General features: G+C 35.0%; 2 protein-coding genes across 3 annotated transcripts in view; one reads left to right on the top strand and one right to left on the bottom strand.

Annotated features, from left to right (window-relative positions):
* LOC145678361 (alpha-ketoglutarate dehydrogenase component 4) overlaps positions 1-4,482 on the bottom strand; it is a 54,083-nt gene extending 49,601 nt beyond the window's left edge. Inside the window, exon 1 of the mRNA XM_081748421.1 lies at positions 4,386-4,482. Coding sequence (XP_081604547.1) covers positions 4,386-4,415 — 30 coding nt within the window. The 5' untranslated portion in view covers positions 4,416-4,482. The remainder of the gene's footprint in view (positions 1-4,385) is intronic.
* Positions 4,483-4,628: 146 nt separating this feature from the next.
* Positions 4,629-25,876, top strand: part of LOC145678360 (nuclear receptor 2C2-associated protein-like) — a 42,530-nt gene continuing 21,282 nt past the window's right edge. The window contains exons 1-4 of one of the 2 annotated variants that reach the window (XM_081748420.1): positions 4,629-4,806; positions 15,511-15,581; positions 19,871-19,961; positions 22,464-22,805. In XM_081748420.1, the coding sequence (XP_081604546.1) occupies positions 15,535-15,581; positions 19,871-19,961; positions 22,464-22,751 (426 nt within the window). In that variant the 5' untranslated portion in view covers positions 4,629-4,806; positions 15,511-15,534 and the 3' untranslated portion in view covers positions 22,752-22,805. Of the gene's footprint in view, positions 4,807-15,510; positions 15,582-19,870; positions 19,962-22,463; positions 22,806-25,876 lie in introns of those variants that run through there. The other variant, XM_081748419.1, reaches the window with a different exon arrangement.

The following is a 25,876-nucleotide window of genomic DNA, read 5'->3' as shown; positions in this document are numbered from 1 at the left end:
TTTTGGATTAATCTAGATGGTTCCACATTCTTCCAGATGATCTGTCATGATTTGGAAGGTTCTATGCAAACAAAATCTGGAAGAATAAAAATATTTCACCAGTTCCAACTTCGTTTTATTTATCGTTGTTGTTCCATCATATTGAGCACATTGGTCCTAGAGTGGATTTTTACCAAAGTATTATGAAAACTTAAAGAGCCAAAATGGTGTCATTTCAATTCGAGATATGTAGTACTTTGGAGATATAACTCTAGTAAAATTATTATATTTTTTGGGATAGTCTTTCTGAGAAAAAAAAATAAAAAAGTTAAGAAAAAATTGCAATCAAGATATTACGCACGGAAATTAAAACATGATCAACATTTATGAAAACTGTTATACTAAAGAATGGACTATTCGTTTCCAGGGGATGTAGTACTGTATGGTAATGATCAACAAACACAAAATCAAAACTTTTTGATTGGCAATTTTGAACAAAAAGATTATTTTTTTTTTCTAAAAAAAAAAAGTAAGAAAAAAGAATGCTAGCTCAGCACAAGAATTTGGACACACATTTTGTAAAAGAGGGTATCATTTGAACCTGTAAATTATTATGGTTCAACTAAAGCAGGAAGCAACAAAATATCTTCAAACATTTCAGACATACAATATTTTAATACTTTTCCAAAAATCGCACGTGAGGAGCGGCGTCATTTATTTATTTTTTTTTTTTTGGGAGGGGGGACGAAATGTTTGGAAAAAACAAAAAGTACGGGCTTCTTACATTCTCCCGAATTTAGCATCTCTCAAATTCAGTAACATCTGAGACTATCAAGCCAGCTTCTCCCCCCCCCCCCCCTTCTCTGCCTAAATTGATACGAACTATGCTTTCATTACTTTTTATAAACTGCTCTTCTGAAATAAAACTATATACACTTCTTCAGTAAATTCTACAAATTTATTTTGTAATACAATGGGACAGCACTCAACATGTTTGGTAGTGAGAATGCATCAGTTGAAGGGGAGATTGCTCCAGTGCAACATTTGCCATTTTTGCGGCACGGGGTTATTACTCATTACTAAGCACTCACTACTATTATTATTATTTCCAGTTGAACTTTACAATGCACGCTTCAGTTGGTATCATTACGCTGACACGAGAAATTATACGTGATTAATTTTAATAAAGTGGGTACCGGTATAAACTTCCATAATCGTAAGCCACACCGACCTAACTCTATTCTACCCTAACTTACTCTACTATATATTTGCCATGTTCAAATCGTGCCCAATTTGTTTCCTTTATACTCAAGCAGAGATTTTACCTTAACTGTCTTCATATGCAATTCTCTAAGGCAGCGTTTCCCAACCTTTTTCAACTTGCGGCACACTACGGGTGTAACTTCAATTTTCGCGGCACACTCAGACATTATATTATTATTTGCAAACATAAAATACCTTTTTTTTTTTTTTTTTTTTTTATTACTGATCTCACAGAGATGAAAGCTCGATCACTGGTTTTCCCCTATGTTAATTCATTATGCTTATTTTTTTATTCTAATTTTAAAATTGAAAACAATTGCAATGAAATATAGGACTCAGATTTTTAAAAATACGCTTTCTTTTTCGGAAACTGTATCCAACCTTTCACAAATAACGAAGATCACTAAATAACGAACGAACAAATGTCTTGTACTTTTACTTTGCTGTTTTAACCAAAACCGGTACATATTATTGCAATCACAGCTTGCGATGCGTCGAAGTCAAGACACACCTATTGAACAAAGTGTTGTTCTGTCAATCACGTGTGAATGAGTGTTCTACGAACGTTCACTTAACGCGTACCATAGCAGCTAACCGTGAAACGTGTATGAGCCGAAATACTGTTTGATACACAGTAATAGATGTAGAATAATTTATTACAATTACAGTGATTTTTTCCATGGTAGAAATTCATAGTAATGTGAAATACAAAAATATACATTTTTTCTTATGTCTTGCAAATTTGGTTGCTATAGGAATAATAATTATGTTTCGATTTCCTCGCGGCACACCGGTTGGGAAACGTTGCTCTAAGGAGTGTGGTGTCGACAGGACACGGTGTTGCCACTGTATCTCCTTTCGAATTCTAATGATGATGTTCTAGCTTCAATGATGATTTTTATTCGTTGGAATGTCCTGACCCACCTTTGATTGTTATTTTCGTCATGCAACTTTTGATAAAATACTTCAGGAATTCACCAGTTTCTTTGGTGGGTCATCTTTGCGCCGCTACTGCAGCACTCCCAATTCAGTATTAATGGAAAAATGAAATGAAATTAGATGTTTGAGTTTTCCGTCCCACGGTTATGCCGGTTAGGCTAAAGGAGATGATGATGATGAGTAATGAATGAAGCGGTGGAATGAAGAAAGTGGGAGAACCCCGAGGAAAGCCACGCACACGGTGTTTGTCCACCACAAAGTTCACTTGGCAGGGGCTGGGATGGAACCCGGGACCCCAAGCACCAGAGGTCAACGTTCTACCACTGACCCACCGCGGCCCCTCAGGATTAATGGAGTCTGCGACTAAAAGCTAAGAACATGCCCTTTTACTCGACTTTGATCTGACATTTTGTCCTTGAGTTTTGGCTGTTTTTGTATTTTTCCGAAAAAAATTTTGTTGGCCATAGCTCCGAAAGAACGCATTTCTACATCTGGGTAGGTCTATATCGGTGTCAGAAATCACCTCTCAAACGTTGTCAGTGTTGTCTCGGAATACCTTGTATAATAGAGTCAGGGAAGGAGCTCAGCGTGGGGCCTGCATGGTAGCACGGTGTCAGTCCGTTAGGAGAGGCGTCAATGACGGTGGGTATATGGACAAACAAGGATAGTGAAAGAACACTTCATATAGCTAAAAATCTTGCGTGTGGCACACCTTTTTCGGTATACTATGATCACACACACCCTCTTCCTAGATTTTTACTAAGAGAGTGGGTTTGAAACCACAAGTAATTAGGGATTTTACGATTATGTTTCTCCGATTGAGGGAGGGGGGCAGCGGAACCTTTGGTTTTGTTTACCACAGTCCACTTCGTGGAAGCTTACATCGGACAAGAGACCCCGCGAGCCAGAGGTGAGGCCCCTTTAATAATTCGACTCTAAAGCTCATACAGCGGCGATTTTATTACTCTAACACAACTTAACTCTTAATCACTAAATATTTACTTATTTCCTTTAAATTGAATATTAAAAACAGGGCAAAAGTGCACTTTGAGCAGAACATTCCCAGGAACCGATTCACAATAAACACCAATACGAGAAAGTACACTCGGCAAATCTTTAGTTTAGGCAAGGCAGTGACAGGAACTGATTGCATTAAGTACAAGGGCAATATTGTAGTAAATTAAAGAACCCTTATTACTGCCTTTTTAAGGTCGTACATAGTCTATGAATAATCCCTAGCAACAGAAAGGAACCAATGAGATCTGTGATTAATACTAACAGTGACGGGATATCACTGCCTTGCCCAAAGTAAAGAGTTACCGTACACTCTATTAATTTTAACAAACTGGGCCCAAATTCTCAACCCTAAGCTAACCCGACCCTACCCTACTTATTCCTACCTTACCTTATGTAAACAATACGAAGAAGATAACTTGTCCTGCTCAAAGTGGACTCTTACCAAAATCAGTAATTACAACAAACGAAGAGTTAATTCTAAATGCGGCGGGGGGGAAGGGGCAATACAAACCATGATGGTAAGTACAACATAATGTAACCTAACCAAAATAGACTATAGTTATTTAAAATAACGTGCAGCTTTACTATACGGATCCATAGTATAAATAGTAATAGTAGGACTAGGAGTAGAGGTAGCAGTGGGAATAGGAACGGGTTAGAAGCCCCGCAGGAGTTGTTTGGGTTGTTCTAGATATAAAATGGGCAAATTAAAGATGTCCCCAGATTTTTTCGTACATTTTACAATCTGTAGATTCGTATAGTAAAACTGGACAAATAAAAAAAAAAATTTGAATTCTTAGGGAAAAAAAATCTGACCCTCTTAATTACAATTTATCCCTAGCGAATTACCTTAAACGCATCCCGTCAAGTTTCTATTTTGGATATTATCAATATACATCCTGTTAACTACATTATACCCTATATCATACATAAATTCAGAGCTACACTGTGTTTGATGACATGATAATATTTTGAGAAACTAACCGAGTAATGATATAGTATCAGTGCTAAGTAATGAATTTAATCTTTCGGTCATTTGCTATCAAATTACAAATAATCTTCTTTCAAAACCATTGACGCAAAATAGCACTATTTATTTGTTTACTTCATCAACTACATTTTCCAACACATTACTTCAAATAATACTTAATTATATCCAGAATATTATCTTTGTCCCATTCACATACCTTCCACCCAGATGCCATTGCAGAAGCCATAATAAAAAGACAAAATACTGTCGAACAATTCAAAAATGAAACCAGCGTTGCCAGTAATCTTATTTAATAATTTACCAGAAAAGATAATAGTTGAAGGAAATGTGAGCTCTATGATCTCAATGTAAATTGACAAATTGTCTTTTTTTTTCCGGATGTATAAATTTTTTAGTCTAATTAAACTGTTTTTACTACTAAATATTAATAAATCGTGCCTTAATAATTAAAAAATCGTGAACATTTAAAAGAAGGCAATAGATTGACTTGAAGAGATAAAAATTAAAATGACTGGACTAAAAACTACAATGAACAAAGAAGGAATGAATATCGCATTGTTTTTCTGGAGTCAGTGCTTGGGTTGCATGTCGGGAACTGTAATTTTAAGCAAGGGCTGGTAAGTAATTCCGAGAAAAGTGAAATTTAATATAAAATGTGCATACTTCAGTCCAAAATTTGCTTAAAACCTAAAACAATACTGACAATGGCTTGTGTATAGCCCGCTCCCCCAGTTCTTTGTCACCGGAGCTGGAAGTCACTACTACTACTACTGTTACTACTACTACTACTACTGCTGCTGCTGCTACTACTACTACTACTACTACTACTACTACTGCTACTATTACTACTACTACTGCTGCTACTACTACTACTACTACTACTTATATCGAGAACAGAACCCAACCTACCCCCTGCGGGGCTTCTAACCCGTTCCTACTACTACTACTACTAGTACTATTACTATTGCTACTAACTACTACTATTACTACTGCTACCGCTACTACTACTACTACTACTACTACCACTACTTATATTAAAACTTCCTTACCACAAGATATACATCCTAAATCTTTATAACAAGCGATTCCGATTCATTATGAACTAATATGAATCGTCAGAATCACTATGATTCGTTTAAAATCACTGGGGGGAGCGGGCTATACTCAATCCTAGAAATTGCATTAGATCCGATTTAGTTAGAAAATTATAGATAATTGAAAGACAAGTAACTTTTGACATGCAGGTTTACTTTTGGCGCATCACTCGAAAGAATTGTTGAAAAATTAATTAACTAATTTCCTTCTTATTCTCTCCTAAATGATTTGCGCTGGCCGACATGAAAATATCTTACTTGGTATAGATAAAATTCAAGGGGGTCATCAGAAGTGATAGTTGAAAATTTACAATTCTTTTACGACTAACGTATAAATATTGCGTTGCATGTTTAGTGCCCTTGTACTTTATCTATGACTATGTGTGTGTGTGGGGGGGGGATTATTTAACGCATATCGCATGTCTTGTGCACATGGATACTTCTTACTATTGCACTACGTAGAAAATTTATGGTATTTCATGTACAGGTGGTAATAGAACACAGAAGAAACGCAGATCACGGCGTTCTCATGTATACTATTACCATGTGTTTCCCAACACAATATAGCTAGCGTGATGTATGGTATAAAAACTATAGTGCAAAAGACGAACCAACCTGTGCTAGGTGGTCACTAAAAAGCACGAATACTGTCTAACAGAGTTAGGGCACGGCGAAGTTGCGAGGGGATGCATCCAAAGAGAGCAGTTACGTTTGTGAAGATGGATATGCGCGTAAGCGAGGGTAGTGAAAACAAGTAATTTTTGGCAATAATACGAGATTCAGTGGCACTTGTCATGGTTTCATATCAGTAGCGCTCCCCTTGTAAACATAAAAAGGGGTATGTTTAGTACAAGGGGTCCAAGAGCACGTAAAAACAAAATTTACAGGAGAAATGAGTGATGCAAGTACTTAGACGTAACATAACGTAACCAAGTCTATCCTAACCTAACATAAACTAACGTAAGCTAACCTGAACTAACCTAAATTAACGTAATATTAGTAGAAATAAGCGACATTCTATCATTTTTTGGAAAATTATGCGGGACTCCTACACTAATATAACATAAACTAAACTAACCTAACGTAACCTAAACTAGCCTAACCTAACTTAAACTAACCAACTCTACCCTACACTAACCGAATGTGAACAGAAATTACCAAAATAGTAACATTTTTTAGAGAAAAGAGCTGGACCCCTTCTGCTAAACATAGGCCACATAAAATACAGCTTCTTATTATATAACAATGTAATATATAAAAGTGATGGTCCGCACAGTGAAAACTGGAAATTTTCCTTCTTATTTGTTAGGAAGTCGGTACTCGAAATTTCCAACAATAATTTTCTCAGTTTTTTTTACTTATTTTTTATTGTTTATTTACTTTTTATCTAAACTTGGATTTTGTCTCGTGACAGCATTCAGAGATAGAAAACAAACATTGTACTACCCCACTTCAACATACACTGATACTAAAACATTTACTATATTACATGTAAGTAGAGCGGAAGTCCTGTTATTTTTTTTAAAAAAGGTTATTAACATGGAACTACTTGGCAGGCGGAAGGAACATGGCTATAGGTGTACAGAGACGTTGCCCTGAACGTGAGTTAACAGTAAAACAGTTTATGAAACAATTACGGTGATAATTAGGGAAATTTTCTGAAACTGTTAAAATCATGGATTAATAAATTTAACAACAAAGTGTAGGTTGAGAAAGTTACACTTTTCAATATAACGGTAAGTCACATGAGAAAAGGTGCAAGTGGTGGAAGGAGCAATGAAAGGAACATATTTTGAGCATGCTACATGAAAGGAAAATTTGTCTGGCCTAACTTATCCTAACCTTAAGTTTTTTTGTCGAAAATCAGGCAGGCGACAAAACTCAGAAATTAGTCTGTGGCCGAGCATAACCTATCGATTGGCATTGGCAAAAACCATGGTTTTTATTGAAAAAAAAAACTTTTTTTTTTTGTTCAAATAATTTGCTCTATGTATTTATATTACATATGGACAGAAATAAGTTTGTTTCGTCTTGGTGTTATTACGCAACGGAGTTTAATTGGAAGGGGTCAGATAAGCTTAAAGTGGGATCCAAACCGCTTCTCGGCTTACATCCGAGAAAAATTGTCCTCTATTTGGACTCGAAACCGGGACTAATTGACCACAAATGCAATGAGTCTGCCGACTCACAGACGAAGGACTCCTGATAAATATACGTTGTACCGATCTTAACATACCTGTTAATATAATTGTCAAGAGTCATTTCAGAAGAACAAAGACACAGTTGCACAAGTGAAACCATTATACAGAATTATATATGAATCGGGGAACTCCCGCCTTAGCCATTGGGAACATCCTGTTATTACTTTAAATGCAAAGCAAATCCCGTTATTGCTTTGCATGTAAAATTTTAAGGTCAAGGTATAATAATCAGTACGCTAAAACTAAGGTATTAAATTACATATTTATTATATAGATATCATTTAATAAAATTACAACAAAGTCCAACCCACGCTAATGTTGGAAGCTAGGTAGGCAGTCGATAAATTTTGCCAATGTCTATCAATATGTTTAAGCAACATTTGCTTCTTTATAAAACAACAGGCATTCAGGCAAGCAGAAATATCAATTTGGTTTCGTTTCGTATGTTTAGGCTTGACATCCGAACTGCTGCTTTGTTTATATTTGAAAGGAGCTTTTGTGGTTCGACTGAGAATTGAACATGGGACGCCTTCATTAAAAGGTGAAAAGGAGATAAAACTAATGCAGATGGTTTGATATGTGGAAACGTCACCATGAACTTCACAAGATTTAATTTTTTTTTTTTTAATTAGCTCGTTTACACCTTTGTTTAAACTAGCCAACCCTGATCGTAAGCATAGCGCTTTTTATCGAAAACCGTACGGACGACCCAATTCGGAATAAACACCCTTACATTCAGCTAAATATTTGTCCCCTTGATCTCAACATAAACCAAGTGTATTTCTACTATCTTCAATTATGTGTATACTCACTGTTGCTGACGCACCTGCTCCCTGCGAACAGCTATCGCGCGTGCCCACCTGCACTTCTGCATTTAGGTAGCATTAGTACTTTTAGTGGCCACCTAGCACAAGTTGGTTTGTGTTTAAAATTTGGTTCGTGTTTTATGCCTTATGTCCACTCAGCCCTCCTAAAGTCACTGTGCACCCATTCATGCATCTCTCCTTAAAAAGTAAATGTAAGGCAGTAAGAACGAATGCCCTGCTAAGGGAAGTCAGTATTTCATAAATGTAAATACAGATGGTGATCAGAAAAATGGAAACACCTGAACGAAATTGCAACTTACCAGATTAATATGGTGTCGGACCACCTTTCGCCTTCAGAGCAGCCTTGATGCGACGTGGGATGGAGGCATAGAGGTCGTGAATGGTAGCAAGTGGAATTTTACACCATTCCTCGTGCAGGGCATCGGCCAGTTCTGTGAGAGAGGATGGAGGTGGAAATCGTCGCCGGAGTCGTGTTTCCAAGATGGACCACAGATGTTCAATTATGTTGAGACCTGGGGATTGGGCGGGCCAGGGGAGGTGTTGAACTTCATCCCGATGTTCCTCAAACCACGCTGCAACAACGCAGGCTGTGTGAATGGGTGCATTATCATCCTGGAAGATGGCGTCATTGTCCGGGAACAACATCCGGACCATAGGATGCAAGTGGTCTCCTAAAATTGCGACATAATCGTTGGCAGTGATTCGTCCGCTAAGTGTGACCACAGGACCCAATGAAAACTATGATATGGCGGCCCACAGCATCACCGAGCCGCCGCCATGTTTCACAGTTGGGTGGAGACACTGCAGATCATAAGCTTCTTTGGGCGTTCTCCACACACAAACACGGCCCGTGGTTGGGAATAGGGTGAGGGATGACTCATCCGACCATATCACACTTTTCCAGTCCTCAACGGTCCAAGTTGCATGGTCGCGGCACCATTTGCGGCGTGCGAAAGCGTTATGGTCCCTGATGAGCGGTTTGGCCCGTGCAACACGACCCCGTAAGTTCATGTCATGTAATTCGCGGCGGACTGTGATTGTCGAAACAGGGTGGGGGAAGTGCTGATTGACTTCCTTTGTCACTTGCTCCGCAGTGGCACGACGATTCTGCGTGACAATGCGCTTTAATACCCGGCGTGACCTGTCACTCATGATTTTCTTCCGCCCACTGTTCCGCTTCTCCGATGTGGTTTTCCCGTGTGTTGTGTAGGCCGTCATCACCTTCGACACTGTCCCACGCGACACACCTAATACAGTAGCCCCTCCGTCACACTCACTCCACATAACCGCGCACCAACAATTTGCCCTCTTTGAAAATCTGAGAGATCTCCCATTTTACACTACCTCCGTCTGCTGCAGCCACTGGACACTGCTGTTCCAACTGCGCCTGACGTAGTATGAAGACCGACCTAACACACCACCACCAGCGGTCCGGCTCCGGGCGCCACGACACCACTGCCAACCCATACATCTGACGTGTTGCCAACTACAGGTGTTTCCATTTTTCTGATCACCATCTGTATATCCCCTAAAAGTAATAGTACGCATTCCCCGAGGCAGGTTTACCTTCGGAAAACTCAAGCATTATGGTTATAAATATGATGGTTTCTGGACGAAATCGGATTAGAAGCAGCTTAGGCGTTTTTATGTATTTTCACAATGATGCTTGCGTCAGGAATTTCGTTCATGACTCAGAAGAAAGTGAAGGAATCCAACACAGGCTGGTAAGCCTCAGCAACGTATATGGTTAGCGGTCCAAGGCTATGAGGCAGGCGCTGTTTACACTCAATTTTACGTAGAATTCATTATTATTGAACGTATGGAACATACGCGTATAGCGAGCAATTTTCGTCAGGGCAAAAAGCGTAAATTATTTTCCTTTGTTGATCTTTAGTGGGATGCTATTATTACTAATTATATTAACGAAAACAAATTTTAGAACGTCAAAATACTTTATTACAATTTATGACTACAAAAATTATGAAATTTACAAATTATGGTTGTAATGGTTATTGGTCGGAGTTGATGAAAATGATTTACCAGCTGAAAATGTGGATAAGTTTGCATATGTGCATTATTTTTATTCATATTAGTTTCATTTTTTTGTATATAGTTTAGTGGTTTAGTGAATTCTTTGTGATTCTTTTAGTGTTTTTTTTTTTCTGGTGAGTTTTAGTGAGTTGTGTTTGCATTGGCTGGCAACAATGTCTTCAGTGTGCTATTCAAGTTGTGTCTGTGCATTCGACAATGTGCCGTGAAGTGCAACTAGGCAAGCATATTCATTAATAGTTTCAGAAAAGCATATTTATTCATAGGTTTTAGAGAAACACTCATGTTCATTAATATACAAGATTTACATGCTCTTAACGGTGTTTTAGAGTGCTACTCAGTTTATGTGTGATCGAAGACCAAGTATGATGGTGTAACAAGCAACCATGTGGTTTAGCAGCAAGCAAGCAACAATTACTGCGGAAAGAAGTTAAGATAAGTAATTCATTGTACTAACCTTTAAGTATTATATCAATCACTATATTAACATATGAACAAAGCATGTTATATTTATCATATTAACGCATGTACACTTGAACAAGAATTGAAGCAAGTAACATCTAAAATATTCGTTAAGTCTTATTTCTCGTTCCTCCATGATATCTGGGTGAATCAGTAAAATGGGTTTGATCATACAGTTCATTAGCTGTGGATGTGATATGCGTGATTTGTAAATAAAGTACATAAATATATCACCCCTTTATACATAAGCATCATCAAAATGAGCAGTGGTTTTGTCCAAAGTGTAAGACGGAAGCTCAAAATAAAAGGTTGGTGACGGATGATACTAATAACAATAGTGAAGCATCTCTCCTGAAAATTATTGAGATATTAGAAAACGACATGAGTTCTGAAAAATGAGAATGAAGAATTAAGGAAGAATACAATATGTATATCTCAAGAAAGGAGTGAAAACATGACTGCAGACCAAAAGTCAGTAAACCCTAGACGATGGGGAACTGTCCCTTACAAAGCCTCAAAAACACTAAATTTAAGATTAATAGTGATTTCCCAGCCTTAAAAAATAGATTTGACCCATTATCAAATTTACCTATTGAAACAGAGAAGATTGAAATATGGTAGGACCGCCAGGATATTCCAGTTCTACTTGCAGGAACCAACGATGTTGCTAAAAATGAAACGAAAGATCTTTTGTCTTCTTTGAGAAAGAAATTGTATGAACTGAGAAATGCCAGGCTAGTATATGTCTTTTCTGTGCCTCGACGGCACGATTTGCCGTCGTGGTCCATTATCAATAAAGAGGTAGACAAAGAAAATAATGAAATGCATAAAATTTGTAAACACTTTAGAAATGTTACCTACATAGATATTAGTAACTTGGGAAGAAAATTTCATACCGTCCACGGATTTCATCTTAATAGATTGAGTAAAAGACTTGTTAGTGATAAGATCTTAGAGGCGGTTAACAAAATTGCCAAATTTGAATCTGACCCTATTCCTCTGAATGTTGAAACCAATTGTTTTTTTTTAGGAGAAATCTATATCAAAATGTAAATTCAGGCAATACGTCTGTGTATATATAGAAAGTAGTAATATTAGTAATCAATCCAGGCCTAAAAAAGTAGTAACTTTTTCATGGAATATCCAAGGAATATCTAATAAATTCGCTATAGTTGAAGATGTTTCTAATCTGAATGTTGATTTTTTATGTCTTGTTGAGCATTGGCTTCATCCTAGCGGAATTAATTTTTACGTCCTCAAGGGATATGAATTGAGTAACAGCTACTGTAGACCCATAAGGAAACATGGGGGATGTGCTATCTTTATTAAAAATACATATTCTCATAGGCCTATCCTTAATGTAAATACCATGTCTATTGAAATGGTCTTTGAGGTTATATCATCATACTTGCCTGATATTAACACCATTGTTGCAGCTGTATACAGACCAAATGTTGAATGTAAAGATTTTAAGTTATTTATTGACAGAATGAACAATTTACTAGAACATTTAATTACTTTTAACTCCAATATTATTTTATGTGGGGACTTGAATAAGTTGAAGAACAACATAGAAAGTATTTTCGGTGTGGTGTTCTCCTCTACACATTTCTTTAAGAACATTATCTGCTGTCTCTTGGATATCTCCTTCCTCCTTCTGTCCTTCCACTTGTAAATAATTCATTGTAGCTTTGGAAAATTCAAGATTACTAATAAAACTCCAACTGACCAAAGCAGTATATATATTTTAAAATTAAATATACTGCTTTGGTCAGTTGGAGTTTTATTAGTAATCTTGAATTTGCCAAAGCTACAATGAATAATTTACAAGAAAGTATTACGTTAAATAATGTGTTCTCATCATTCAATCTGGCTATTGTTACTATTGATATTACCAGGCCTAAAATTGGAGGTGGTAGTTGTATTGACAATATAATCACTGTTATCGACAGGTCTATTGATAGTTCAATCGTAAAAAAAACTGCTGTCTCTGATCACTGGGCGATCTTGCTTAAATCTGAGGTGTATTTTCTCAAGGTAGCAGATAAGACTAGTAACAGTAAATGTAGGTTTAGGGTTGGCTTAATCAGAGAAGAAAACATAACAAGATTTCAAGAGGTACTATCATTAGTTGATTGGAAATTTATGTATAGTTCGTTGCACGATGCTAAGGATAAACTAGAATTTTTTATGTCTGTAATGTCGTTCTCAACTGAAAGTGCGTTTCCTGTGAAATACGTTATGGGGAAGCTAACTAAACCGAAACTTACTAGAGTTAAGAGTAAAGAAATTTATAGACTCAAAGCAAAATGTGAATTTTATTATGACTATTATAGTAGTACTGGCTCAAGTGTCATGAAGAATTTATATAAAATTAGTAAAAAAAAAAAGTTGTATAAACTAGTGAGAGAAACTAGAATTAAGGTTAATGATAATACCAACAACAACTCTGGCAATAAGTCTAAAGCAATGTGGAATATTGTGAAAAAAGAAAGTTATCCTAATCCTAATAACAGCTAATCCTAACTCTGATAACCAGCTGAATGCCTCTGAATATAATAACTTTTTTTGTTAACAAAATTGAAGAGATACTGAGGGAAGTTTCATCATACCGTCATAATGATGAGTCAGGTTTTTATTTAGATAAATTGTCCAAACCTACTACTACGTTTAATTTTCATCCAGTTGAAGTAAAAGATATTGAGAAGGTGATTATTAAAATGAGTAGCAGTATGTGTGAAGATATTTATAATCTGAGTCCTATTATGTTAAAATATGGGGTAAATTTCATAAAGGAACCTTTAACTCATATTATAAACTCTTGTATATTAGACTGTTATTTTCCTGAATGTTTTAAATAAGTGAAAGTAGTACCTATAATGAAAAAAGGAAATAAGTCTTCTCTTGATAACTATAGACCGATTTCACTGGTTCCAGTTGTATCTAAAGTTTTTGAGATTGTTTTGAATGAACGGATTTTTGACTATTTTGAACATAATAATTTATTTAGTAATTCTCAATTTGGCTATAGATTCGGACTAGGTACTGTTAAGGCTGCTGTCTCATTTTTGGTAAATTGTATTTCTGGGTTGGACAGTAAAAACTTTGTTCAAGTAAAACTATATGATCTGTCAAAAGCATTTGATACTGTCTCTCATGATATTTTGTTACAAGAACTAGAATTCTATGGTTTTGATAATGCAGCACTGTCACTTCTTCATTCGTATTTAAATCTACGATATCAGAGGTTTGTTTATGAAGGGAAAGAGTCTAACCTGTTGCTTGTTAGACACGGAGTACCTCAGGGATCTATTCTTGGTGCGATTATTTTTTTTATTTATATTAATAACCTCCCATACAATGTCGCTTCACCCTTCGTTAATAGTTATTTATTTGCTTATGATCTCAATATATGTGTTAACTCACGACAAAAAAGACTCAGTTCAGTCTATATTAAACATCACCTCAGATATTATTAAAGACTGATGTACTTCCAACTTGCTTTGTATTAACTTTGATAAGATCAAAGACTTGGTGCTTACCTACAATAATAAAAATTCCAATGCAGGACTTAAAAAATATTCCGCTCCTTTTTTGGGATTTTTAATTGATAGTCATTCCAACTGGGACGGCCAAATCGTTAAAGTGGAATCTAGAGCTAGTAAAGGAGTTTATCTAATACGTAGATAAGATTGTGCGTAAGTTTAAAGGTACTTACAACTGTTTATTATGCGCAAATTCATAGTCATTTAAGTTATGGCACGATACTTTGGGGTCATCAGTCCTCCATCAAAAGCCTATTGAAAATACAAAAGATATGTGTAAGATTGATGCTCGGTCTCCCTAGTCGTGCACATTGTAGGTCAAGCTTCGTTAAATTAGGAATTATTATAGTACCTGCAATTTTCATATACCAATGTTTGCTTTACATCAAGGAAAACAATCATATTTACAATGAATTACGGTACTCTGATACTTATGAAACTAGAAACAGGAACCGTTTAGGATTATTTAGATGTGAATATAGTAAGACACAAAAGACCTTTTACTATATGTCTGTTAAATTTTATAATTTTCTTCCTATATTTTTAAGAGAACTTCCATTTCTGGCTTTTAAAAAACAAGTACAGAAATTACTTATTAATAATTGTATATATAGTATTGAAGAATTTTTTGAACTCAAAATTGATAGTTAAAATATTTTCGTCTGTTATACAGTGATCTTTGTTTATATTATGGTATGTTATATATGTAACCCTAAAACTTTCAACTTCTATCTATCTATCTCTGACGATTGTAATTCATGTGATGTTCTCAGATGTTTCTGCAATAAAATGTACTATTATTATTTACAAGGACTGAAGGTACTGTGTTTCTTATTTACGTGTTTCATTTGCATAAAACGGGACAAATACTATTTTTTCCCATCTACTGACGGAATATATGGTCGCCCTAATCTTAATCCGTATGATGGTAGGATAATAGTTATACAAGTTTGGCAAAGTAAGCGTATATTAATTTTATTTAGTGTACAGTTTTCATTTTTTTTTTTTTTTTTTAAATCACGGTTGAGTTGTAGGTGTGAAAATGTAAAAATTATGTGCCATAATGCTGCTATTATTATTTCATAAGATTATAGCTACTTTTAAACTAGTGAATATTCAAATAAATTATCTTCGTTCTTTCAGGTTGTAACGCATTGGAACTTTCATATGGCAGGAGATGAAAGTATTTTGAAGACAAGGAAGTTTGAATGCAGGTAAATAATTATTTCTCTTACTTTCATGTAATTCAAAATGAAGAAAGGCAAGTATCATCCATTAGATAAACGACCCGAGGATCAAAACGTATTGGTGTTTTTTTTTTTTTTTCTTTCTTTCTATTTATTTATTATTAATCTTATTGTGACTAATAAGGTAAATTGAATAGTCATTTTATGTGGAAGATAAATGGAACTGTTCTCGCCAGGACGTACAAATAAATAAATAAATAGAGATATAAAACTATGACTATAACAGTTGCATAAGAGAAAGTGGTGGAAGTTGAAAGCTACACGATCCACAACATTGAAGAGACTTTCGTCATACATAAGAAGGAATATTCAGTATTCCACATTGGAATATCAAAATTTTAAGCACTACGACCTAAGAGAAGTCTGTTTGTATGTGTATTGTGTCAATTTTGAACTTCGCGTGGTAACTTTGAAGGAATTGCTTGAATTCGTGACATACGACACGTTGATTGTACATGTGAAGTAATGAGTAGTCTCTGATATACAACGAGAAATCTGTTTGTTTCAGGAATGTGGTGTCTGCCCTGGAAAGAGAGGACTCGCCTTGTAGACACTTGGTCTGGAAAACATAGCAAATGATTTTTCTGAGCTAAATATGCAACATGGAACGAAAATAAACTCATTAAGAATACTGTTGCCATTAATATTTACGAACTTTTAAAATGGACAGTAAAAGCAGTAACACACTAACATCAGAAGAAACTGCAACAACAACACATTGCAGAAGTGAAGGGACGTGTAGGGACTGAACTACTATGTTTAGTGCTTTGCTGTGATTTTGCTGAGAACTGTCTGTGAGTGTGCCACAAGAAGTACAAGGGTATCACTGGAGTAATGATCAAGTTTAAGTTTTTACAGAAGTCACATATTTTCAAAACAAGACAAGTGTTGCAGTTATAAATGGTGACAGAGAACATGCCTCATTACATGCATTATTGACTACGCAATTTTTTTTTAACAGCTACAATCACCGGTAGAAAAGATCATTATTTCTGATGGTATCCCTAGCCACTTCAAAAATCGTTTCCAACTGTTTGAATTGACGAAATCGGTTGTGCCAGTGTTGTGGGTATACAGTACTGCTGGCCATGGGAAGCGGCGTTGCGATGGTATAAGGGACCTGTTGAAGCACCACGCTACAAAACACAATCCTTCCAGCTCAAGTATTACTGCAAGCTACAAAATATAATTTTTCCAGCCCAAGTACAGTTGCAATTCACAATGCCGAGGACTTGACTAGATTTATGAAGTCATACATACACATCAACAGCCTTCATTCTGTTGCCCAAAGAGGAGGTTGAAGCATCCGCCAGCAGAAAATAAGAGAATCTTCCAATGAAACTACCTCTACGAAAGGAATTCAGAAATCACATATCCGGACTCACAGTGATGAACGAACTTATATTGTACAAACTTTAGAGAGAAAGAAAGAAAAAAATTCATTTGTCCGACCAAGATCTCAGAAATGGCAGGAGAACATTCAGATTCACAACCTACAAAGAAGGATGTTTGTGATGTGTATGACTGTGATTGGTGACTTGCAAAGATTATATAGTATCAGTTGTAAGGTAAATGAAATCATCGTAAACTTTATGCTCCCACATGGACCGGCTGTTGGATATAGATTTTCACCTGTAAGACAGCAACACCTCTGTCAGTACCCACTTCCAATCTGCGATGTTTTAAAGATTGTAGGTGCCTCAGTTCCCCGTGGTTCAACGGGAAGACATCACTCATTATATCAGAATATGTAGTACTGTATAGTATTGATCAGCAGTCACGATATCAAAATTTTTAGGATTGGAATCTTTGAAATATATATATTTAAAAAATCAGAAGACTACAGTACGAGAGCTTATACACATACTTCCAACCAGAGGATGATGTCATATGAATCAGTAAATTATTACCTTACAAATAAATCAAAAAGCAACAAAATATCTTGAGCCATTTCAGAGATAGGGCATTTTAATATTTTGCCGAAATTCGCACGTAAAAACTGGCGTCTGAGGCGCTATTTTTGGGCAGCCTGTATGATGGGATCAGGAATTTATTTCGAACAAAACAAAAACTAGTGTTTTCGTATTTTGCCCTGAATTTTAACATATGTTAAATTCACTAACATCTGAGACTGAAGGTACGATTTTTTTTTTTTTTTTTTTTTTTTTCTTCGCGTACTGAATTGATCTGAACTATACCGGGAAGATATAAAGCAGAATCTTCTCGAAGTAAGAACAGCAATGCCGATTTGATTGGCTTGGCATATGGTTCCAGTTTTGAGATTTTGTCTCTAGCAGGGATTTTTTTTCTATGAAGTTAGTTAATCACTTTTAAATTGTTAGTTAATCACTAAACAATTCAATGTAATAGTATGTATCCATAACATATCTTATTATGTACATAGTTTTAAACTTTATTAAATTTTAATCTGTGCAATGCTCTTACTTCACTTCGTTCTTAGCGTGTCGTCGTCTTGTGTACATAAAGAGGACAATTATCCATACTAATCGTAAGTAATTAGTGATTATGCATTAGAACATGTAAGATAAGTACCTTCATCCGAGGGATTGTACTCCCAACAGAATTTGATACTGCCATCACAAGTTCATATGATATGAAATACGAAGGAGTGTTAACCAAATTCAAGAAACTTAAACTAAAAATAAAGAAAGGAAAGACAGAAATGTTTTTGTATTCTCTGATTCGTGATATGGTAACCACACATCCCAAATTAACATTGTCGGCTTTAAGTTCTTCGGGCTTCGTATAAGGGAAATTTAGCTTTAATTTTAGATTAAATAAGGTCCACAGACTTTTCAAAACGGCAGTGGTCGATTTATAGCATTAGCCAACATATGACCAACATAGTCAATGTATGTGGCATTTGTCTCGAAAGTAATTTTAACAAGCATCTCAATTATCCATCATTTCTGTAGGACAGTTGTGGATCTTCGAGACATAGAGTTTATCTCCTGTTAGTAGAACTATTTAATGCCATTGAATATTGTGAGACATTGGGACAGTTTCGACGAGATTTCAAAGCGAGAGAAAAGAGGAGGGGACATAGTTTGGATTATATCTTGCATTTGCTTCTAAAGGAACATTTCAGTTAGACAACGTTTGCCGATGATGTCCAGGTAAGTGAAGAAGTCAGAAAGTTGTTCAGCGAACAGATAGGAGACTACTGTGATTCGAGGATCTAGAAACTACTTCCACGACGTAACAAATGTTCTGGTAATGCAGAAAAATAGTTATATACAACCTATATGTTCATTTTCACAGTTTTGTGAAATAAATTACAGTATTGTAAACATGTATACGACCTTTATGAACGTACTTTCCGGACATGCCTCGTGTACAGATTAATACTTATATTTAGATTTTTTAAATTGTTTCTGGTAGTTTGTTAATACTGTTTTATTTTCATGAAAACAGAGTTTATCATGGCTGTTGTAGAACGTATTCTTCTTATCTGCATCTTGAGTAGAGATAACTAGTGACGAAACGTGATTCTGCAAAACGGGTATTCCAAAGGAAACAAATTGCAGAAAAATATAATTTAAAAATTAATATATATATATATATATATATATATATATATATATATATATATATATATATATAGTAAAGTTTTAAAGCAAAAACAATGCTTTATAATTTTTATCTTTCTGTTATAACTTGGCATTTACGCATATTGTAATAAACCCTTATTATAAGAATTTTTCATACTTATGAATTACATTAGATTTGTAGTACTAGTTCAGTTTACTTGAATTAAGACAAAATGTACATTGTGGAAGCTCCACAATGGATTAAAATCCTGCCCACTTATATTCAAAGCTGAAAGTCAATTAGAAATTGCTAAATACGTGTACGGAATTCTAATCGAATTATTGCGTCTTTGGATCTCTACCCGCTATAACTCATTTCTCTTTTGGATTGCAGACACACTTTCCAGACGTATGATCTGATATTAACGGAATAATATCCCATTTATGTTTATTTGGTTTCTGTACATAACACATCCTAGTGTAACTGCTGAAAGCCGTGTGCCGTAACCTCAATTAGACGAAGATAATTAAAGCTTATAATAATGACCATGTTGGGTAAACTGACTATATGGCGAGTATTCAGAGTTCTTATTAAAATATTATGCTCTGTATTCGATATTTGCAGAGTTATACGGATTTTTTTTTTTTTTTTTTCTATTTGTCAAGAAATCTGTGTTGAATCAATGATTTGTATATTTTTATCAGGGTGAGTTCAGTGTTAAACAAAAATGTTCGAGAGTTTGGAAAGGCATACATGTTCGACGGAGAAGACGAAACTTGCTGGAATTCAGATCAGGTAAGTTACTGCCATTAGTTTGTACTTGAGTATAATCTCTAATGATACAGTAATTGTCCATAATAGTATCAACAAGAATGCCATGATGCAAGTGAAATTTAACTATTAATGATTAGAATTGTTCTTTCCGTACAAAAAAAGTAGATAGCTACTCCATACTAGGAAGCATATAGATATTTAAAACTGAATCGTAGCGTTAACCTTTCCAAATATCTTTCTAGTCTGCCACCTATCCAGATCAGGGCTTTCACTTTAGTACAGTTATATATTTCACCTTCCTTCAGGGTGTCTCATATTGCCTTACTGCTAAAAGGAAGGCTAAACTCAAATCAGTTCAATTCAAGAAATCTGTAAAAGGATAATAAAGTGTTTTCTTAACGAGCGACTATAATGCTGATTAACGTTGTGCGTATATATGATATGTGTGTGTGTCGGGTGTTGCAAAACATGTCGCCCACGGACTATGGAGCACTCTTCTACAAGTCAGTTATTAAGAGATATTTCATATTTATATAGATTACTACGTATGTGTTCTTCCAAAATTTTAATATAAGTTTAAATATAATTTTAATTTTAATATAATTTGAAATGTATTTTAACGTTGATTCTAACTGTTATGATGTTGAATTGTAAAATTATTTTAAATTTTGTGCTTTATTTTGAGAATGTTTGCGAGAGCCACACAAATGAAGTCGCATAGTTCAAATTAGAGATGTCTCTAATAGAATTGAGTTATGAGTGACTGAATTTGTGAGCTGTTTATGCACTGAGTGACACGCTTAACACAAACAAATTTTTCTAGCACATAGCTGAAACTAAATGATGAGGCGTATTCCGTTATAACTCGAACTCCAATCCTGATTGGGGGTCATTGTTGATTTCAGAGACAGAGATAGCTAGTAGTCCCTTACTAATGCATTCTGCGATCGAATGCAGATCACCCCATATATCCGCGGCGACAAACTTAATATGAGCTTTCAGCTTAATAGCGAGTAATCTATATTTTTTCTCTTCTACAAATTATTAGCTTCTGATATAAGCTAAAGCCTATATCTGTCACTATCCCATATCGAGCGACATAGTGGATGCATCCATAAATCACTGAATCCTACTGGACCGAAGTTTCTCCATGAATAGACATAGAGTGTGCGATGTCTATTCTCTGAATTGTACTGGTCACTATCCTTAAAATATCCTAAGATTTTATGTCAGGATTTTCGCTGAGGTTGATGACCCAAATGCCCGTAGACGTGATGTAAAGCCACGAGCAGAAAGATGATTATTTCAAGTCCTTGTTCCAGAAGTTCCAGAACAAACTTCGGAATTAGGAAATAAGAAACAAATATGTCTGTGCCAGCTTTCCATTTGAGATATCACACGTTATGTAAGCACAGCTATCCTCAACACATTCACAGAGATGATTGTGTAACAGATCTTGACATCATCTTAGATAAAATTATTTACAAATGGATTTAGTTCTGTACTTTTTATCTTTCGTAAACTTACACTGTTAATGGAAAATTAAATTTGACTCCAAATAAAATCTAAAATTGGTTCTACATCTTCGGACTTAAGTCATGTGGATGGATTTGGCGAAATTATAATCCTAATCCTACAAACAGTTACTGAAATAATCTATTATTACGTCGAGTTTTTATTGTTTTAGTTTTGGTATCTATCCAAAGACCACAAAAATTAAAAAAAAAAAAAAAAAAAATACTAGGGAAGGTCCTCTATTTAAACTTGAAAAGAGTTTGACTATTCCTGGTATAGATTAGGGCAGGGTTTCTCAACGTATGGTACGCGACGCGAGACGCTGTTGATGGTACGTACGACCTATGTTGGTATTAATAATTAATGTGTTTTGGTGGTATGCCAGTGAAAAAGGTTGAGAATCCCTGGATTAGGGGATAGGGAAGAAGGAAGCGACAAAAGTTTTATCTATCTATATTATTATCGCTGCTTTTGCTTTCCGACAATATATTCATAGTTAGTGAAAGTAATGTTTGATAAGTGATAGCTGAAATGACATGAGTTTACTTAATTTTTTAACAATAATTTAGTTATTACTGCTTTAGAAATTTTCAGAATCTTTTGTAAGATTACTACAAGATAGGTCTTTTAAGATAGTTGTAAAAGAGATTCAGATATTCTTGTGCATATTTACCTTAATACGGAAAAATATATAGTGATTCAATACGTGCATTAAGTATTGTATCTGATTTGATGCGGTTATATAATTAAGATCCACGGTGCACAAACACTAATTTCAAGTAGCAATAAGCGTTCCAAATCACTTTTTTTGGACCAAGGAATTGGATTGGTAGAAACATAGGCGCAAAATTAGGCAAGAAAAATACGTCTATCAAATGAATGTAGGGAATTAAGTGTAAGTTCTAAAGTAACAAATGCATCACTTGTACGACAGTACTTGTGTAGTCGTTAATACTTTTAAATGGTTTCTACTCGATTTTCATGTTGTATCGCACTTTTCATTTTCAGGGATCACCTCAGTGGATCGCCTTCCAGTTTTCGCAAGAGGAAAATGTGAAGACCTTTCAAATACAATTTCAAGGAGGTTTTGTTGGAAAAGACTGTTACGTTGAAAGTGCAAGTGAACTAAATAAATGGGAGACAGCTGAGCCATTCTATCCTGAGGATGTGAATGCATTACAAACATTTCATCTAACAAAGTTGATTACTACTAAATACTTGCGATTTGTCTTTAATAGTAGCACAGACTTCTTTGGAAGGATAATTGTATATAAACTAGATATATTTGGTTCATGAGAGTTCGAAATAAAGTGATTATGACCATAAGTTGCTGTTTTTGTTGAAATTGTGTTTACTTTCAAGGTGATTGCTATTACTCTTATTGTTGAAATACCGTTTATATCTTCTATGAAAACTAAAATTAACTGTTAGACCAGTGGCATAACTAACAAGTCCAATATTAAAATTTTAATAAGACAAATTTTTATTAACCGAATTCATAATAAAGGAAGTTCTCACAAGAAACCCTAGGTATCTATCAGAGCCCGGTTTTTATGAAACTTTGTATATGGATAGAGTACCTCGGGAAACACGCACAGCCAAAATTATAGCTGCAGAGTCCAACACGTTGGGACACTAGGGCTCGAGAAAGATCAAATGTGGAACGTCAGTACATTAAGGACATGGTGAAAAAATGGAAGTTTTTCTTTAAAACTCGTCATTGTAACCACACGAAATGAGCATACATGGATACGAGATGGTAGATATGATCTGTTAAAAGTGATGAAAAGAATATCCGCCATCTTGAAAGAAGTCATATTGAAACTGGTGCGATTGGTATAAATGAGAAGAGGGTCATGCGATGCATCAATTTGAACATAAATATACATAAAAACCTGTTGATGAAGTCTGTTGTGGAATTACATTATCCCTGCTTCTGGTAGAGTGGTTTATGTACAAAATGAGCAAAGGTATCTCATGACACTCGAGCAGATGGAAGGTATGGAGCGCTATGAGTGAACTGATAGTCGTTCTGATTTCTGTTTGAATTAATGGAAATATAATAAATAGTTACAAATTAATGCTAACCATGGTATTATTATGAAGAACCCGTTGTATCAGCACATCCACACCAATTATATGTTGACTCTGACACAAATCATGTAGTGCTCTGTTTTTCTAGTTGCACTGATCCCACTCATACATGGATACGAGATAACCTGCATCTGCTCGAGTGTCATGAGATACACTTTGCTCATCTTGTACCTAAACCACTCTGCCAGAACTACAGAAATAATGTAATCCCACAACAGACTTCAGCAACTGATTTTGTGTATATTTATGTTCAAATTGATGCATCGCATGACCCTATTCTCATTTACACCAATAGCATCAGTTTCAACATGGCTTCTTTCAAGATGGCGAATATTCTTTTCATCACTTTTAACAGATCATATCTACCATCTTGTATCCATGCATGCTCATTTCGTGTGGTTACAATGACGAGTTTTAAAGAAAAGCTTGCATTTTCTCACCATGTCCTTAATGTATTGACGTTCCACATTTGATCTTTCTCGAGCCCTAGTGTCCCAACGTTTTGGACTCTGCAGCTACAATTTTGGCTGTGCGTGTTTCCCAAGGTACACTATCTATATACAAAGTTTCATGAAAATCGGGCTCTGATAGATACCTAGGGTTCCTTGTCAGTTTGACCTGTATATATGTATATTTGTTGGTATGTACACAGTCATATCGGAACAGGTGGTCGCATTGCGATGTAATTTTTATTAATCAAATAAGCCATTCCCAAGAAAAATTAAAATATGTTTTTAAAAATTAATAATTAATTCATTACGTAAAAAATCAAATTCGTTGCAACGCATAATGAAAAAAAAATATTATCCTAAAATATACGGCAACCAGATAATCTACAAATTAAAGTGGATTGTTTATAACCAAGAGGTTGAAAACTTTTTATAGCAAGCTCTGTCCAAATAATTTAATACTATTTGGTGATGAATATTAAGGTCATTGGCAAAGTTATGACTGCTTACATGCCGGTCTTGCTAAACTTTTGGTACCATATCATCCATTTTTTCTGTTATTGGACGCCCACTGAAAGGAGCATCTTGGAGATCGAAATTTCCAGAACAAAAGTGAATGAACCATTTTTTCATTGTTGCTTTTGATAACGTATTTTGCCCATAAACAGTATAGCTTTCTTCACGGGTCTGCGCAGCATTTGTTCCTTTGTCGAAATAAAATTTTAAAATATAACCCAGTTTTACGTAAAGTTCACTCATCTTTACGATGCACTACTTTACCTCTGATCATAAAAATTCCATAATTTTTTACTTTTCTACTAGTTTCAGTCGTCAAATGACGTTATGCTGAACCCGGCGCGACTAATTTACCCTGCAGTTTAAGACACTAACGTCATCTCGTGCTCAAAAGGTTCACTAATTTTTAATCTACGTGGGATTTTGATGCGGTTTTCGCTAATGTAATGAGAATGAGCTATTCCCAAGGAAAGTTCTTACCTATAGTAAAAATATTATAATAATTTTGATAATTAATTATTACGTATTTACTCATGCATGTTTTGTAGCGAGACTTATTTTATAGGAAGTTAGTGTCCTACCTTTAGGTATCTAACTCAGTTACTAGGGTAACGAAAAAGGAAAAAAATAAAAATAAAATCTTCAAAGAAAAATAACCGACTTCAAACATGCACTAAAAAGCAGAAAATAAAAATTTAAAAATATATGAACCGACTTTAAAAAATCACTAAAAAGCATAAAATAATAAAAGGGCTAAAAGCAGAGAATAAATGAAGTCGTGCCAGGCCAAACATATTAATGCTTCATAAAATTATCATCGAAATTTGTTTGTGTATTAGGCATTAATTTGTTCAGCTTGACCCTTCAAAAATTTTAAATCTAATAGTAATAAATTATGTTGTGCTTTTAAGTGCTTCATTATTATTATTATTTTGTGCTTTCTAGCGCTTTTTTATGTTTTCTTTTTTCATTTGGTTTCTTAAAGTCGGGCCATTTTTAATAGAAGTTTTTATTTATAAATTAAATTTCTAAATTATAGTTAGATCTTGCAAATGTATTTCATTTAGTTGCAATTCTGTATCTGAAAGTAAACTATACTAAATCATATTTACTATAGGATACATATTAAATAATTGAATAAAATGGTCTCATCTCTGTATGCACTTAAAAACAGTTAACGTTAGATCATTTCTACATTTTCTGACTTCCTCATTGGTAACCGATCACCAGACTCCTTAAAAATCTTTCTTGTGTGAGACCATCCTACGAAAGTTTAAAGAATGTGAGTCATCGGAAAACAATTATAATTGAAGTTAACACACAATTCCAGAAAATCTATTTTTTAAATTTTTTTAATTTATT

The sequence above is a fragment of the Thermobia domestica genome, chromosome 2 (assembly GCF_964235325.1).
Source record: "Thermobia domestica chromosome 2, izTheDome1.hap1.1, whole genome shotgun sequence".
Lineage (NCBI taxonomy): Eukaryota > Metazoa > Arthropoda > Insecta > Zygentoma > Lepismatidae > Thermobia > Thermobia domestica.
The sequence above is the reverse complement of the archived record's forward strand: the minus strand, read 5'-3'. Positions and strand labels throughout refer to the sequence as shown.